This window comes from Ictalurus furcatus, chromosome 28 (genome assembly GCF_023375685.1).
Source record: "Ictalurus furcatus strain D&B chromosome 28, Billie_1.0, whole genome shotgun sequence".
NCBI classification, from domain to species: domain Eukaryota; kingdom Metazoa; phylum Chordata; class Actinopteri; order Siluriformes; family Ictaluridae; genus Ictalurus; species Ictalurus furcatus.
In genome coordinates this window covers 4,931,020-4,946,034 of record NC_071282.1, presented here as the reverse complement: position 1 = coordinate 4,946,034, position 15,015 = coordinate 4,931,020, and the positions used below count along the sequence as shown (strand labels likewise).

Here is a 15,015-nt window from a genome sequence, read left to right as displayed (position 1 = left end):
CCCCAGAGCAGTAGCACTCTGCACTCACCTTGTCTAACGAGAGAGCTGGGCTTGTGTCACGCTGCGGCTTAGTGAAATCCTCCTGTTATATCTAACCTAGATCTGTACTTTGATTGGATGCACACAAAGGCACTGAACAGCTGCTTCACAAAAATAAGTGATAGCAAACATTTGGGTTCATCAAGTTTAAAGCCCTACTCTGAATACCAAACTAAAGCAAAAGAAATAAAAAAAAAAGGGGGGGGGGTTGGAGAGAGATCAGCCATAGAGCACACATCCAGCATAAAACGTCAGTTTGGTTTGCATGGTGTTGGCAGCATTGCTACTGTGTTCTAGTTGTAAATGGGGGTGAATAAATAGTCTGGATTAATGATTTAGTTGCATTTTGGTGTATTTGTGTAAAACTCTATAATATTGACCTATCTGAATCACAGGTGGCCCAGCAAGAGCTTGCAACTCCAGGAGCTCTAAGCAAATATCGGTTTCACTGTATAAGCAGCAATCTGTAGACTTATTTCAATTTTACATGGATTTCTACAAAATAAAATGACTGCATATTTGATTCTTCGGCCCAATCGATTCACGCTGACTTGACGGGTCTTAGATTTCATTTCAAATTCCCCTCAAGACCCATGCTCGGATAAAGCTACGAGCTTAAAATGCATGAACCCTCAAAGACCCCAATCAACGAGAAGCATGGAGCATCAGTTCACATCAGTTCACGCTCTCCTCCTCGATTTATAATGGATGTGGAGTGCTCGAGTATTGGCGTGTGTCTATTCACATTCTGTCACAATGATGCACTGAACAGTTTTCATGAGCCATACTCATCCTCACTAAGCTTCACAAAGCTTTTTTTCCCCTTGCAGATTAAGATGGAAAAATGCCGTTTGTTCTGTCGGATCTGGACAACAGATTGTGGCCTTACCTCTCTCTGTTCACTGCAGATCTTGCAGAGCCACTGAGCTCTCTTCTGATTGCATGCCGTCTCAATCCCACACTTAGTGCACACTTTCTGGAAAAAAATAAAATAAATAAAATATAAAAATGCACCATTTGTATCAACCGTTCTTAATGCCAACCATGTGAAATGCCTGCTGAAAGCTGATTGGCTGACATCTTTTTAAGTAGCACAGGAATCATTAAAAATCCAGGTAGAGATTAGCACAATGATGCAGCGCACCATGTTTCAGCTCGATGTTTCAATTACATTCCACCCCCATCAATGACCACATCCTCAGAATCTTCTTCAAAATATGGCTTTTGTGTTTCCATGCACTTAATCGTGAGTATTGAATAATCTAAACTCCGCCCCACAAAGTTTGATTGGCGTGTGGTGGACATCATATTGAATAATCTCAATGTGTTTTTGATCATTATTGAGATTCAGATCCTACTCACACCAATTTTGATAAGCTTTCATTAAAAAAATTTAAAATCCTAGAATTACTCTGAAAAGTAGGTTTCGCATTTTACAGAAATTGTCTTCAACATGAGTGGGCGGAGCTTAATTATGGTTTGAATCAACAAACTAAGACAAAAAGTAATGTTCTCTGCACATTCTGTACATGATAAAGTTTCTTAAGACATAGCAGGAAATTAACAATCACGTGCTGATATTCTGATGAAACAGAATCCGGAATTTAACATACAGAAGTTAACATACAGTGCCCTCCACTAATATTGGCACCCTTGCTAAATATGAGCAAAGAAGGCTGAAAATTTGTTTTTATTGTTTAACCTTTTGATCTTTTGGTCTGCTCTGATATCAAACAATTGCAAACAAAACACAGGTTCATCAAAGAAAAATTCTTTGTTAAATGTAGGTGTGCAACAATTATTAGCACCCTTTTATTCAATACTATGTGCTACCTCCCTTTGCCAAGGTAACAGCTCTGAGTCTTCTCCTATAATGCCTGATGAGGTTGGAGAATACATAGCAAGGGATCTGAGACCATTCCTCCATACAGAATCTCTCCAGATCCTTCACATTTTGAGGTCCATGCTGGTGGACTCTCCTCTTCAGTTCACCCCACAAGTTTTCTATGGGGTTCAGGTCAGGGGACTGGGATGGTCATGGCAGGACCTTGATTTTGTGGTCAGTAAACCATTTTTGTGTTGATTTTGATGTAGGTTTTGGATCATTGTCCTGCTGGAAGATTTGAAGCTTTCTGGCACAGGGAGTCAGGTTTTCATTTAATATCTTTAGATATTTGATAGAGTCCATGATGCCATGTATCCTAACAAAATGTCCAGGTCCTCTGGCAGAAAAACAGCCCCAAAACATTAAAGAGCCACCACCATATTTAACCGTGGGCATGAGGTACTTTTCCATATGGCTACCTCTCTGTGTGCTCCAAAACCACCTCTGGTGTTTATTGCCAAAAAGCTCTTATTTGGTTTCATCTGACCATAGAACCCGATCCCATTAGAAGTTCCAGTAGTGTCTGGCAATCTGAAGACGCTCGAGTTTGTTTTTGGATGAGAGTAGAGGCTTTTTTCTTGAAACCCTTCCAAACAACTTGTAGGTGACTTCGTATTGTAGTTTTGGAGACTTTCTGACCCCAAGACGCTATTAACTTCTGCAATTCTCCAGCTGTGATCCTTGGAGATTTTTTGGCCACTCGAACCGTCCTCTTCACAGTGCGTTGAGACGATATAGACACACGTCCAATTCCAGGTTGATTCATAACATTTCCAGTTGACTGGAACTTCTTAATTATTGCCCTGTTGGTGGAAATGGGCATTTTTCAACACTTGTGCTATTTCCTTATAGCCACTTCCCATTTTGTGAAGCTTAACAACCTTTTGCCGCACATCACCGCTATATTCCTCGGTCTTACCCATTGTTATGAATGACTAAGGGAATTTGGCCTATGTGTTACCTCATATTTATACCTCTGTGAAACAGGAAGTCATGGTTGAACAATTTCCCGTTCCTAGTCACCCAGGTGTACTACAAAAAATGTAAAATATCAATGGGAATATACTTCAAATATATGTTTTTTCATATGAATTCATAGGACTGCCAATAACTGTTGCACACATATATTTAACAAAGATATTTTTTAGAAACCTGTATTGTGTTATATTTTACCTGATATCACTAACTCAATACATTGTTTATTGGGGGGTGCACTTCTGAGGCCACAAATATTGGTGTTTCCTTATTCACATGTTGTCTGAACATAAGTTATGCTAAAGAATAAAATACTGAAGATCCTATAAATACATTTTACGAGAGCTGCAGGGAGACACCTCACATACATCTTCCTGCATGCTGAAGAAATTGCAGAAGAGATCAATAAATGCTATCCTGCGTGGTTTTAAATCAACCAGTCTGGAAAATATAGTGAGGTGGTCAAACATGCTCAGAGACGTATAATTTACCGTCAAGTATGGAAGCACACATACAATAATGTATATCGACCAATGCTAGTGAAAAACCACACTCTATCCTTGCGAAAAGAAAATTAATTACTAGAAGATATTGGCATGGCTTCGAGTGGATTGGAGTCCAAGAAATAAACTGAAAAGATTTCAAACGAAATTGTAACAGGAAACAGGAAAGAACCTTTAATCAAGCGATCCATAATGAAAGACAAAAGCCTAAAGTAATTACTACTCCTTCTTTCGGGAGTCCTGCTTATTTATGCTGCTTTGAGAGAGGGACTCGGATTGAAAGAGAGCAAGAGAACGAGCCAGAGAGGCCACTCAGAAAGCCCTTCAATTTTCCACAAGCTCTCCAAAAAGGAATCCTAACAGTAAGCATGAATGCCTTGCATAATTTGTGTCAGGCCATGAATGACAGCTAACTCCAGGCCCACATTTTAGCAGTGCTTACAAAAGGCCAGATTTTAAAGTACCCTTGAAATCACGGCTTTTCGTACCGGTCCCTTCGTATCATAGATACCAGTACGATAGTGTATTTAGGATTTTATATTATTTATAAAACAGAAAATAGGAACAAATTTGGAGAAACTCTTGTTTGAATTCTGTAGTTCATCACTTCCGGGAAAAATTTTTAATGACACATTCCTGTCCCAATCTAATTAAATACTGTTTATAATTTGTGCAATTATCCAATCAGGCAACCATGTTTCAGCAGCACAATGCATAAAATCATGCACATGCAGGACAAGAGCTTCAGTTAATGTTCACATCAAACGTCAGAATTGGGGGGGGGGGGGGGGGGGGGTGATCTCCGTGACTGTGATCTCAGTGGCATGGTTGTTGCTTTGGATATTTCAGAAACTGCTGATCTCCTGGAATATTCGCACATGACAGTCTCTAGAGTTTACACAGAATGGAGTGAAAAACAAAAAAACATCCGATGAGCGGCAGGTTCTGTGGGTTGAAACATTTGCCTTAGAGAGGTCAGAGGAGCACGGCTACACTGGTGAATAAGCTGACAGGAAGGCCATGGCAACTCAAATAACCACTCTTTACATATGTTGTGAGAAGAAAAGCATCTCAGAAAGCACAATACTTGGAATTTGTGCAAGGAACATTTTAACATGACCGATCCAGACTGATCAGTAACAGCGTATCGAGACGAAAACACGCCAGAGGGGATTCTTATGCACATGCTGTGATGCTTTTCAGCTCACCACGGTTGTAAATAGTGGATATTTGAGTAAACGTAGACTTCCTGTCAACTTGAACCATTCTGGCCATTCTCCTCTGACCTCTCTCATCAACAGTTCTCAGAACTGCTGCTCACTGGATGTTTTGTTTGTTTGTTTGTTTCCCCACATCATTCCCAGGAGATCAGCAGTTTTGAAAATACTCAAACCAGTCTTTCTGGCACCAGCAACACTTGACATTATCGTGACTGATTGCACCGAAACACTTGTAGACACTGGAAAGGCAGCAACTATTAAGACTTTCTAGGTGCATATTTTGTGCCCTTCCCAGCAGAAAGCAAACACAGATTAAGGTATCTTAAGACTTTAAACACATATATTTACTAAGGCAGGTTAAATGTGTAGTCAGGTTTTGTCCTTAGTCCTTCTACAACAAATGAGTCTGAGTGTGTGTTTTATGCTGAATCACTCCTTCCATCTGGCACCACTGACCTCAAAAGCTGGGCAAGGCTGTTGAGAAATAACCCAAACAAATCCTGAATCTCAACATCAAGGCAGCAAACAGGCTGTGGTGTGTAATTTAGACACACACTGCCCCCTGTTGGTGGTACCAGACACTTGCATTAGGACATAACCGAAGCAGATTAGCGTTTTATAGCTCTCTGCTGCAAGCTTATGGAAATTTCGTGCTACTGCATCTGACTAGAAAAGACGACCAGAGTCATTTTTCTTCCCAATCTGTTATTAATTAACTTTATATTTTATACACACACACACACATATATATATATATATATATATATATATATATATATATATATATATATATATATATATATATATATTTAAGTATACAACATTAAGTGCAACAATCGGGAAGGCTTGCTTTGGTCAGAATCTACAACACTCCTCCATCATATGATGCCTTGTGTGGAAAAGTGCAAAATACTAACACAACTTAAAAGACCGCATTGCAAACAGTAACATTACTGAAAAGGGGGTCACTGTCATGGTCCACTCCCTTTCTACAACTGAAAAGAAAACGTGACCGAGGTGATTTTTTTTTATTTATACTATTTATATTTATTAGCAACAGAGAGAGTATGCACACACAAAAAAGAGAAAAACTCTGAGATACTTTCATATTTCTCTAGACAATGACATTTTTTTTAACCAGATATTGAGGTGTCACATTCTTTAGTGTCTAGTCAACGTTTGATTAGTTACTGCATAACGTATATGATTTTGTCATTGTAGACTGAATGTATTTTCAGCCCACAGAGCCTCTGGTATCTTTTGTACTCTTCTCTGGCCACCAGCTTCAGAATCCTGTTGCTGACTGAATTCAAGCAGGAAAAAAAAACTCCAAAACATTTTGAACGACATGACACAATAACAAGATATAGTCACTAGGTTAGTGCTAGTGATAGCTTTATCGACCTCATCGTTTAGCATATTTTGTTTTTAAGAGCCAAAGATCTGGAGCGCGTTACCAATAAACTTTCAGGCTCCATCTATCGCCGATTTAAAATTTCATTTGGTTTTCATTTTAGCTTTTATTATCTGCCTTACTTTTACTGGCATGCTACGCTTAGATCACATTTTAAATACTGTACTTTTATTCTATTTTTTATTTATAATAATTTGTGTATATTTTACATTATTATGTTTTCTTTTTTTGTCACTGCTATTATTATATTGCATTATTATTAGCCAATGTTTTTTGGCTCCATTTTGTTTATTCATGTAATGCACTGCATTTTAAATGCAGGAAAGCTGCTATATAAAATTAAGTTTATAATAATACTACTACTAATAATAATTATTATTATTTTCATTTCACTGGAAGTTATATATTGTATATGACTGTGTATATGACATAAAGTCTTGAATCATGAATTATTATTATTATTATTATAGTAGTAGTTGATTGAAAGAAGCTTGAAAATTCTAAATCTTTATTTATTTATTTCTGCAGTGAGTGGTGTGTAATTAAGAAATGTTTGCAGACAGGCTTTGGGGAAAGCTTTGTGGTTGATCATCTGCCTTATCTGTCAAATTGCCAGACGCCATCTTTCTAGACAATGCGATGTTCTGAATTTTGGGATTCATGAACATTCTTGTTCCAGCCCCAAGTTTCCATTTCTACCCAGAACTACTCACAGCACTGTGTGGGAAAACAACGTAAATTAAACGAGCCAGCTGACTCTCTCCAGCTCTCCTACAAACAATGAGCTCATTTCCGTTTCCCAACCGTACATTCCGCTCTTATCTCAAAACACAAGGAAAATATTGTGAACTGTGATAACGAGCAATCCTGCAGCATAGTGAAAGGAGTGTTGTTGTACCTTGCAGCAGTCAAAGCAGAGGACTGAAGCAGTTCCCAGCAGCCCCAGAGCCTCTCCACACAGCAGGCACTGAGACAGGCCATTCCCCACTGAAGACCTCTTCATGTTATCCAAACGCTCCATTAGACGCCTGCAAAATACGATTCATGCGGCGTTTATACGTAGAGCCCATACGCACGCACACAGACGCATAGAAGTAACACAGACGCAAAAGAAGCTAAGACAGACGCGTTCATGATATGCCGTCATTCAAATGCCAGGATCGGTCATAGCACTCCGTCTGCACAAACTAAAAAGGTCATAACCTTTACCAACAGGACTACCTTTCATGTAACTACAAACATGGTCCACGTCAGTACAATGTAGCTATAGAAGTACAGAGTGAGAAGAATGAGAAAAGGGCGTTCACAGAGAAAGATCGCTGAGATTTCTACCCGATTCGGTGCTGCTCGATCAGCTCGAGTTGTTCGGCTCTGTGGATGACGCTCAGGATGATGTCCAGCTCCCTCTTGTTCAGCATCTGAGTTTTTCTCTGCCTCTCTGTCTGGAATGTGTGCACCGACCAGCCAGTGTGTAGTCTGTCACAAAAAACAAAAAAACAGCATTATCCAAAAAAACAGGATTCATCCGCTTAAAAAAACAAAAAACAAACAAACAAATAAATACATAAATAAAAACATGCAGTGAGGGGCAGTACTGCGGGCAAAAACACCTTGTTGATGACAAGAGGTCTGAGGAGAACAGCCAGACTGCTTCGAGCTGACAGGAAGACTATGGCAACTCAAATAACCACTCTTTCCAACCGTGGTGAGCAGAACAAACATCTCAGAATGCACAAAACACTGATGCTTGAGGCAGATGGAGTATCTGAGGCTACACCTGGAACACGTTCACTAAAACCAGACTTTAACGATCCTGTATCTTCATGATCTTATTTGAGAGTTAACACATGTCTTAAATTGAATATTTAGCATCGTTTTATTTCAAATACTGTCTTCAAATGTACTGTAATATTAATACCAGGAAGCTGTACTAAACGTGCCAAATAAAAACAACAACAACAACAAAAAAAAAACGTTCTGCAGTTAAAATAAGTTGCACTTTAAGTTTATTCTATATTTGGTTTGGAGGCCCAATCAGTTTGAATTCTTCTATAAGCTAAAAGTATATCCTGTACATATATTTTGGATTGATTGTTCCTTTGGAGGCTTTTCTGCCATGGTGTGATGAAGTGACGTACCATGCTGTAGCTCATCAATAAAGTCTAAACGTTACTACAGTACACTACAAAATCCAGGTACATATTACATAAACACTACCGGTCAAAAGTTTAGACACATTCATTCTTTATTTATTATTAAATAAAGGCTGGATTTTTATTTTAAGACTTTGCCGCTCCTTACAGTCCAGCTTTGTAATAATGAACTGATAAGCTCGTGTTGGTGGAAAGTGAAATGGCTTTAAATTCCTTACTTGGCTCTCAGAGCAAGTTGTCGGTCATTGGGGCAAACCCACTGGTGGTTCCCGCTACCAAACATGGTGTCGGTCATAACTCAAAGTAGACTCTGTAACAGAAAACAATACGTACACGTCAAGATTTTACATTTGTTCAACCTTATTTACACATTGTAAAGTAGATCGATTCATGCCTCTGATTCCTTATATTTGATCTTTTATACAGCAGCAGACTGAATTGATTCACTTTGTTTTTGTCTAAAGAGGAGCCATAAAACCTTTCAGACAAGTTCCCGAAGCTAGCGTACAGCGCCTAATGCATTCGCCCTTAATGTCAGTCAGTTTAGAAGGCAATAAATGTTAGATGGTTGCCTCGGGGCACCAATTAGCAGTGACACTGCCACTGCGCATTTTCCACATCGAACAAAAGCTGCACAGCTGTTTAGTGCACGCACGCACACACAGGTTCAGATACACCACATGACCTTATCACAAAAACGAGACTGGAAGACGCTTAACAAAATTGCCAGGCTTAAAGGCATGTCAGAGTCAAAACTCAGTGAGGACTTGTTTGCATTTAGATGTGCTTTGTGTTAAGAGAGACCCATGGCTTAGTCCTGACAGCTGTTCCTGGTGCTGCAGTTCCCTCGTTCGGGTGCTGAACAACGAGTCAGTATTCCTCTCTAAAGGGTAGACTGGGGGGGGGTGTAAGATGTGCAAAAAAAAAATCCTAAACTTCTGCTGCAAAAATACAAAGTTTAGATATTTTGTGTGTGTGTGTGTGTGTGTGTATATATATATTATATATCAGAGGATGAAAAAGTCAGGAAAAAAAACACCTGCCACACTCTCTCTCTCTCACACACACACACACACCTCGTTTACAACCAGGCAACTGAAGCTGTTTACATTTCCATGCGACCTAATGCCCTTTGTACAATTCTACTGTTTATGTTTTATAAGACATAAGTGCTGAGGGGGAAAATAAAATAAAAAAAATACTAATACTACTAAACCTGTCTAAACTGCTAAAAACCTGAAGTGAAATGAAAATGTTTTGTTTTTCAACCCCCTCAACAGAGGTAAGAAAATACAATACAACCCTAGAACATGAACCTACATAGCCTGGGACAACCACCATGCACCTTTCACATGCCAAGAAAATCCATGTAAAAAGGCTGTGGGCAAACAAAGACATACAGCGACAAAGAAAACAAGAGAGAAAGAGTTTACCTCACAGAGCGCCAGCAGTGTCAAACCGTAACACACACACACACACACACACACACACACACACACACACACACACACAAAAGGAAACGAACCCTACACTGAGCCGCTTCTGATCTATGATGAGATTTCCTCGTCACATCCCAATCTTGAGCCAAACCTGGTCTCGGGTCAGCGCAGCTCTGCGGATAAAGCTCGGTCACATGATGGTAGAACAATCCTTTTTAAAACATCCTGTTCCTCCTCTGGCTGCTGTGATTAAAAACACACCACAGCCAAGTGGCCCCTAAAGATACACTTCCCTACGCGGGCCTGGTTTAAACCAATTACTATTGACCTGGCCTTTAAATCTGGGCGCTGTGTGTCACAGTGATCTCATTTGGTCAGAGGGTCTGGGGTAGGCAGACCCAATCCATGTTGAAGGTTGACAGAAGGCTCCATTGTTTTCGTTTCGTTGGAATTAGCGGTCGTCGAACATAGTGCTGCAGAAGACGAGTGCTTTGATTTCTTCCAAAGAAAGCAGACATCCAATATGCAGATAGGACACGTGGACAATTTATAAAGTTAAACCTTCATCCCCCCACACCCCCCCCCCCTCAAAAAAGAAGGAAAAACTTCACACATCTGGAGAAACAGTGATTTTTAACTTGACGTTTGGTTTTGTTGATGTTGGCGTTCAAAACACCAACAAAACACTAATGCCACATCTAAAAAGCCGATTTTTATATAACAATCGATTGTTGCGTAATATTAACTTTGACATTAACATACTAGCAATGGTTAAAAGCTTATTGTTGTTCTGATTAATAACAATAAAGATGCATGTTCGTTGAAAATTAAGCATGACAAATCACGACAAACCATACTAATGTCAAATCATACTAACACTCCAAACAGACGGGTTGCTTTCTGATCTGCCAAAACCTGATTAAAATGAGATAATACTCGAACACCCTATATGGGGTGCCAACCCACGGCCCCCCAGGGGTAACTGTTGTACATGCTGTAAAAGTGTTGAGTCAATAATATTGTGGAAGTTTTGAGAATCCTGGTGAGTCATGACCCAATCTTTGGGCATAAGAAGGCATTTTATAATATGTTGAACATCTGAAACCTTTTTAATGAAAAGTCTATAATACATGTGTACTATTGGTCATTAACACAAAACCATTACAAGGTTTACTCTCTGTAAGACTTCAGTTTTGGCTGCTCTGAGGTACATGTCGGTTCAAGAGCCCAGCTTTCAAACAAGCAGAAGAAGTGAACAGGTCAAAGCAGAGCAAACCAATAAACCCGGGACCCTCATCATTCCCTAAACTTTTCCTGAAGCCTGAAGATTAAGCGTCTCACCTTGAGAAACTCCTTACCTGTCAAGCAAGACGTTCACTTCCTTCCAGGAACACACACACACACACACACAGAGGCAGTTCAAAGCTGGAGACACACGATAAGGCAGCAGGTGGGACACAAAAAGACTCCGACCTCACAGACTTTTCTCCCTCCGGGGCGTTAAAAACACTTACAATGAACACGGTCTGCCTCTGCCGACGGACGCTACGTTATCTTCAACTCTGCAAATAAGTGAAAGGGAAAAAAGAAAAAAAAAAAAAAGGTCATGTTACACCAGTTCCCCCTCCTCCTGCTGTGTGTTCCCTCCCAGATACTCAGCAGGTTTCCTAGGAGAGAAGCGAAACGTCATCAACATCATGTCTACCGGCCCATGAACAGTGACTTCTTTAGTCTGTGTACTGAGACTGCAGTGACATGATTAGCTGTCACGTTAAACTGAACTGAATAAACATTATTTAAGCCCAAAGGCAAATGTGCGGCTAGGAAAACGAGCTGCGATGTATAGTATTACAATTGCAACAGCATTTCTCACTAACACACTCACATGTAGCTCTGAGCTAAGTTCTGACTGCAATAAAAACAACAGGTTTACATTGATGCTCTCGCTCTTTTACCCAATAGTAACAAATTACCCAGGGACTTGTATGGTGGACTCTCCAAAGCATCTAAAAAAGCATGTGATAATTTAACGGGGGCGAGGGGATATAAATCACCGCTACTGTGAAGCTTGATACTGTGAGAAGTTTATTTAATATTTATGGAAGGAGACTCCAGTGTCAGCACTTTGAAACAGTCAGTAAGTTTTACACCATGGGAAATTCTTCAGGATGGAGGACTTTCTGCTTTCCGGTTTCTTGGGAACGTAAACTTCAACAGAGAAAAATGGAGGCTGTTATATCATATCATATTTTATATATATATATATATATATATATATATATATATATATATATATATATATATATATATACACACACACACACACACACACAGGTGCAAGTTAATTTTTCCCCATAATTTAATTCAAAAATTGAAACTTTCATATATTCTATATTCATTACACATAAAGTGAAATATTGCAAGCCTTTTTTTGTTTTAATCTCAATGATTACAGCTTACAGCTCATGGAAATCAAAAAAACAGTATCTCAAAATATTAGAATAAAGAATTTATAATACAGAAATGTCAACCTTCTGAACAGTATGGTAATTTTTAAAGCAAGATTAAAGCGAAAAAAAAAAAGGCTTGAAATTTTTCACTTTGGGAAAAAACCTAACTTTTCCACGATATTCAAATTTTTGAGGTGCACCTGTATTGGAAATATTGGAAAAATAATCAACTTTGGAGCGGTAACAGCTTCATAGCACTCAATCGTTGCTTATTTTATAATAACAGCGCATGTGTTCACATATTATTCCTTACTTAGAAGCTTGAATTTAAGATACATTCAGAAAGTTGCAAAAGAGGTTTTACGAGGCAATCGCAACATCTCAAGCAATGTATCGTTAGGATATGAAGTGTTTTAAAGACTGAATTTAACCTATGTTAGACAGTTGATTTCAGAAATGTAGGTTTAAATTATGTAGGCTTACCATTTTAGGAGGGAAAAGATTTTGACTAAAAAGACTGGATTTAAGATGTTTCCAGAAATTTAGGAAGAACTCACCAAGAAGTAGTGGGGCCAAAAAAAAAAAAAACCCTCTTCATCATATAGAAAGGTGACATTTTAGCTACATTTAGAAACTTGTAGCAGGTTTCTGAGGTAAGACTTTAACATGTACACAAAGACTTGTTTAGTATGTGCTTGGTGGTAGGTTGGTAAGTAGTAATTTTAGAATTTCGTGTATTTTAAAAGACTTTAGAAGACTATTTTAAAAGAACTTAAAATGTAATCAGGACACTTAGGATGACATGGGTGCCTGAGGTAAAATCATAACATTTTTCATTGCGAGGTATGACACATTTATTCATTATGGCTTGTGAGGTGTTATAAAGTTGGGGTTTTTTTGTGGTTTATGAAGTACCCATTATAACATTATCTTTTTTTTTAAAGCAACTTTTAGGACATTCACAGTATATATTGACAAGTTTTATCAGTGAAAATGATATGTAGAACAAAAAGGGCCAAGTCTAAACCCAAATTCACAGTTTTGCAGTCGTATAATATGGTTATTTTTCTCATAATATGAACATTTCATCTATTTTTAAATCATTCACTAAGTCTAAAATTAGGTTGCTATGGTTACGTTACAATATGTATCACTGCAAGCTACATTAGTAATTATAAAGAATTAACCTGCTGAGGTTAAAACAAACAAAAACAAAAACAAAAACACTATTTACTTAGTAGCTGTAGGTCGCGCGCAGCACTGATTTCACAAAAATAAGTCCTTTGGGGGAAAAAACAAAACAAAAAACAACAACTTAATAAATAAATACTGCGGAAAACGTTCACCTGATATTGTCGTCACCCCAACAACTTTTCTGAGCATGTTTTAAAACACTTCGTTATTTCTTCTAGTCAAAAAAATGTCGCCCAATCTCACTAATGAGGGGAAAGTGGCTGTGGGTGTCGTTCGCGAACGTGTCGGCTCTTTGAGTCGGCTCTTTGAGGTGAACGTTCAGAGCAGACTTGCATAATTTTGATAAGTGAAAGATGAGTATTTCACCCATGGGTAAGTAATGAAAAACAATCGCTGGTCATAATATAGCAAATTGTGTCCGGTCTAGAAAAAAATGACACTGAGATGAAGGAGTCGGCTCTTGTTGTTGAGCTAAGACAAGTGATCTGACTCGCTCGCGCTCTCTCTCTCTCTCTCTCTCACACACACACACACACACACACACACAAAAAAAAAAAGAAAGGATCTGAATACTCGTCCCTAGTGCGCGTGCGCGAGAGAAAGCCTTCTGGGCAGAGCACTTAACAGACCAGAACAAACTGTGAATTTAATTCATATTATAATGTTGCATTTTAGACCACTACAATGGTCGCTCCTCGACTTACTATTTCTAAATAAATAAATGATTATTCCCCATACTGAAGTTTAAACGCATATGTTAGGAAACATGCAGACAGAGAAGTACACATCAGCCCTAAGTTGTCACACAAAGGTTATGAAATCGCAGAATATGTTGTATTAAAATTAAATATACAAATCATTACTTCATTCAATGATTTATCTTCAGTAACTGTTATATCCTGGTCAGGGTCACAGTGGATCCGGGAAGAATGGACGTGAGACAGGAAGAAACCCTGGATGGGACTCCAGTCCATTGCAGGGCAACACACACATACACCTGAGGGCAATTTAGAGTCGCCAGTCCACCTACAGTCATGACTAGGAGGAAACCAGAGAACACAGCAGGAAAAACATGTGGACATGGGAAGAATTTGTGGGGACTCGGGAGCTGTGAGGCGGCCACCTACAAATCAATTTGAAACTGTATCATTATCAGTTTCATCTTCAGACTTTATCACACCACTTAGGTGCATACAGAATGATACCAAACTTCACTACATGGACAAAAGTTTGTGGACACCTGACCATAACACTCATTCTTCATGCTTGTTGAACATCTCATTGCAGATTCAGTTATAACAACCTCCACTCTTCTGGGAATGCTCTCCGCTAGATTTTGGAACGTGGTGGTGGGGATTTGTGTTCATTCAGCCACAAGAGCATCATTGAAGTCAAGCACTGATGTTGTGTGAGAAGGCTTGGTGCCAATTTCCAGTTCATCCCAAAGGTGTTCAGTGGGGTTGAGTTCAAGAACTCGAGTTCTTCCATTCCAACCTTGGCAAACCATGTCTTCATGGAGCTGGCTTTCTGCACAGGGGAATTGTCATGCTGGAACAGGTTTGAGCCTCTGAGTTCCAGTGAGGGAAAATTGTAATGCTACAGCGTACAAAGACATCCAATACAAACTTCCGACTCTGTGGCAACAGTTTGGGGAAGGGTGTGATGGCCAGGTGTCCACAAACTTTTGCACACGTAGCGTATATGCTCCAAGTTAGCTACTTGTACTCTTCTACCCATCTGATA

At 39.1% G+C, this 15,015-nt stretch overlaps 1 protein-coding gene across 2 annotated transcripts in view; it reads right to left on the bottom strand.

Annotated features, from left to right (window-relative positions):
• The window catches only part of doc2b (double C2-like domains, beta), a 163,886-nt gene extending 152,074 nt beyond the window's left edge, over window positions 1-11,812 (bottom strand). For both annotated transcript variants that reach the window (XR_008385026.1, XM_053617972.1), the window contains exons 1-5: window positions 10,987-11,812; window positions 8,408-8,499; window positions 7,369-7,512; window positions 6,935-7,064; window positions 929-1,015 (exon numbers count right to left, since the gene is read on the bottom strand). Coding sequence is in view for 1 of the 2 variants with exons in the window: in XM_053617972.1 (XP_053473947.1) it covers window positions 929-1,015; window positions 6,935-7,064; window positions 7,369-7,512; window positions 8,408-8,484 (438 nt within the window). In the remaining variant the exon portion in view is untranslated. The remainder of the gene's footprint in view (window positions 1-928; window positions 1,016-6,934; window positions 7,065-7,368; window positions 7,513-8,407; window positions 8,500-10,986) is intronic.
• Between the last annotated feature and the right edge of the window lie 3,203 nt (window positions 11,813-15,015).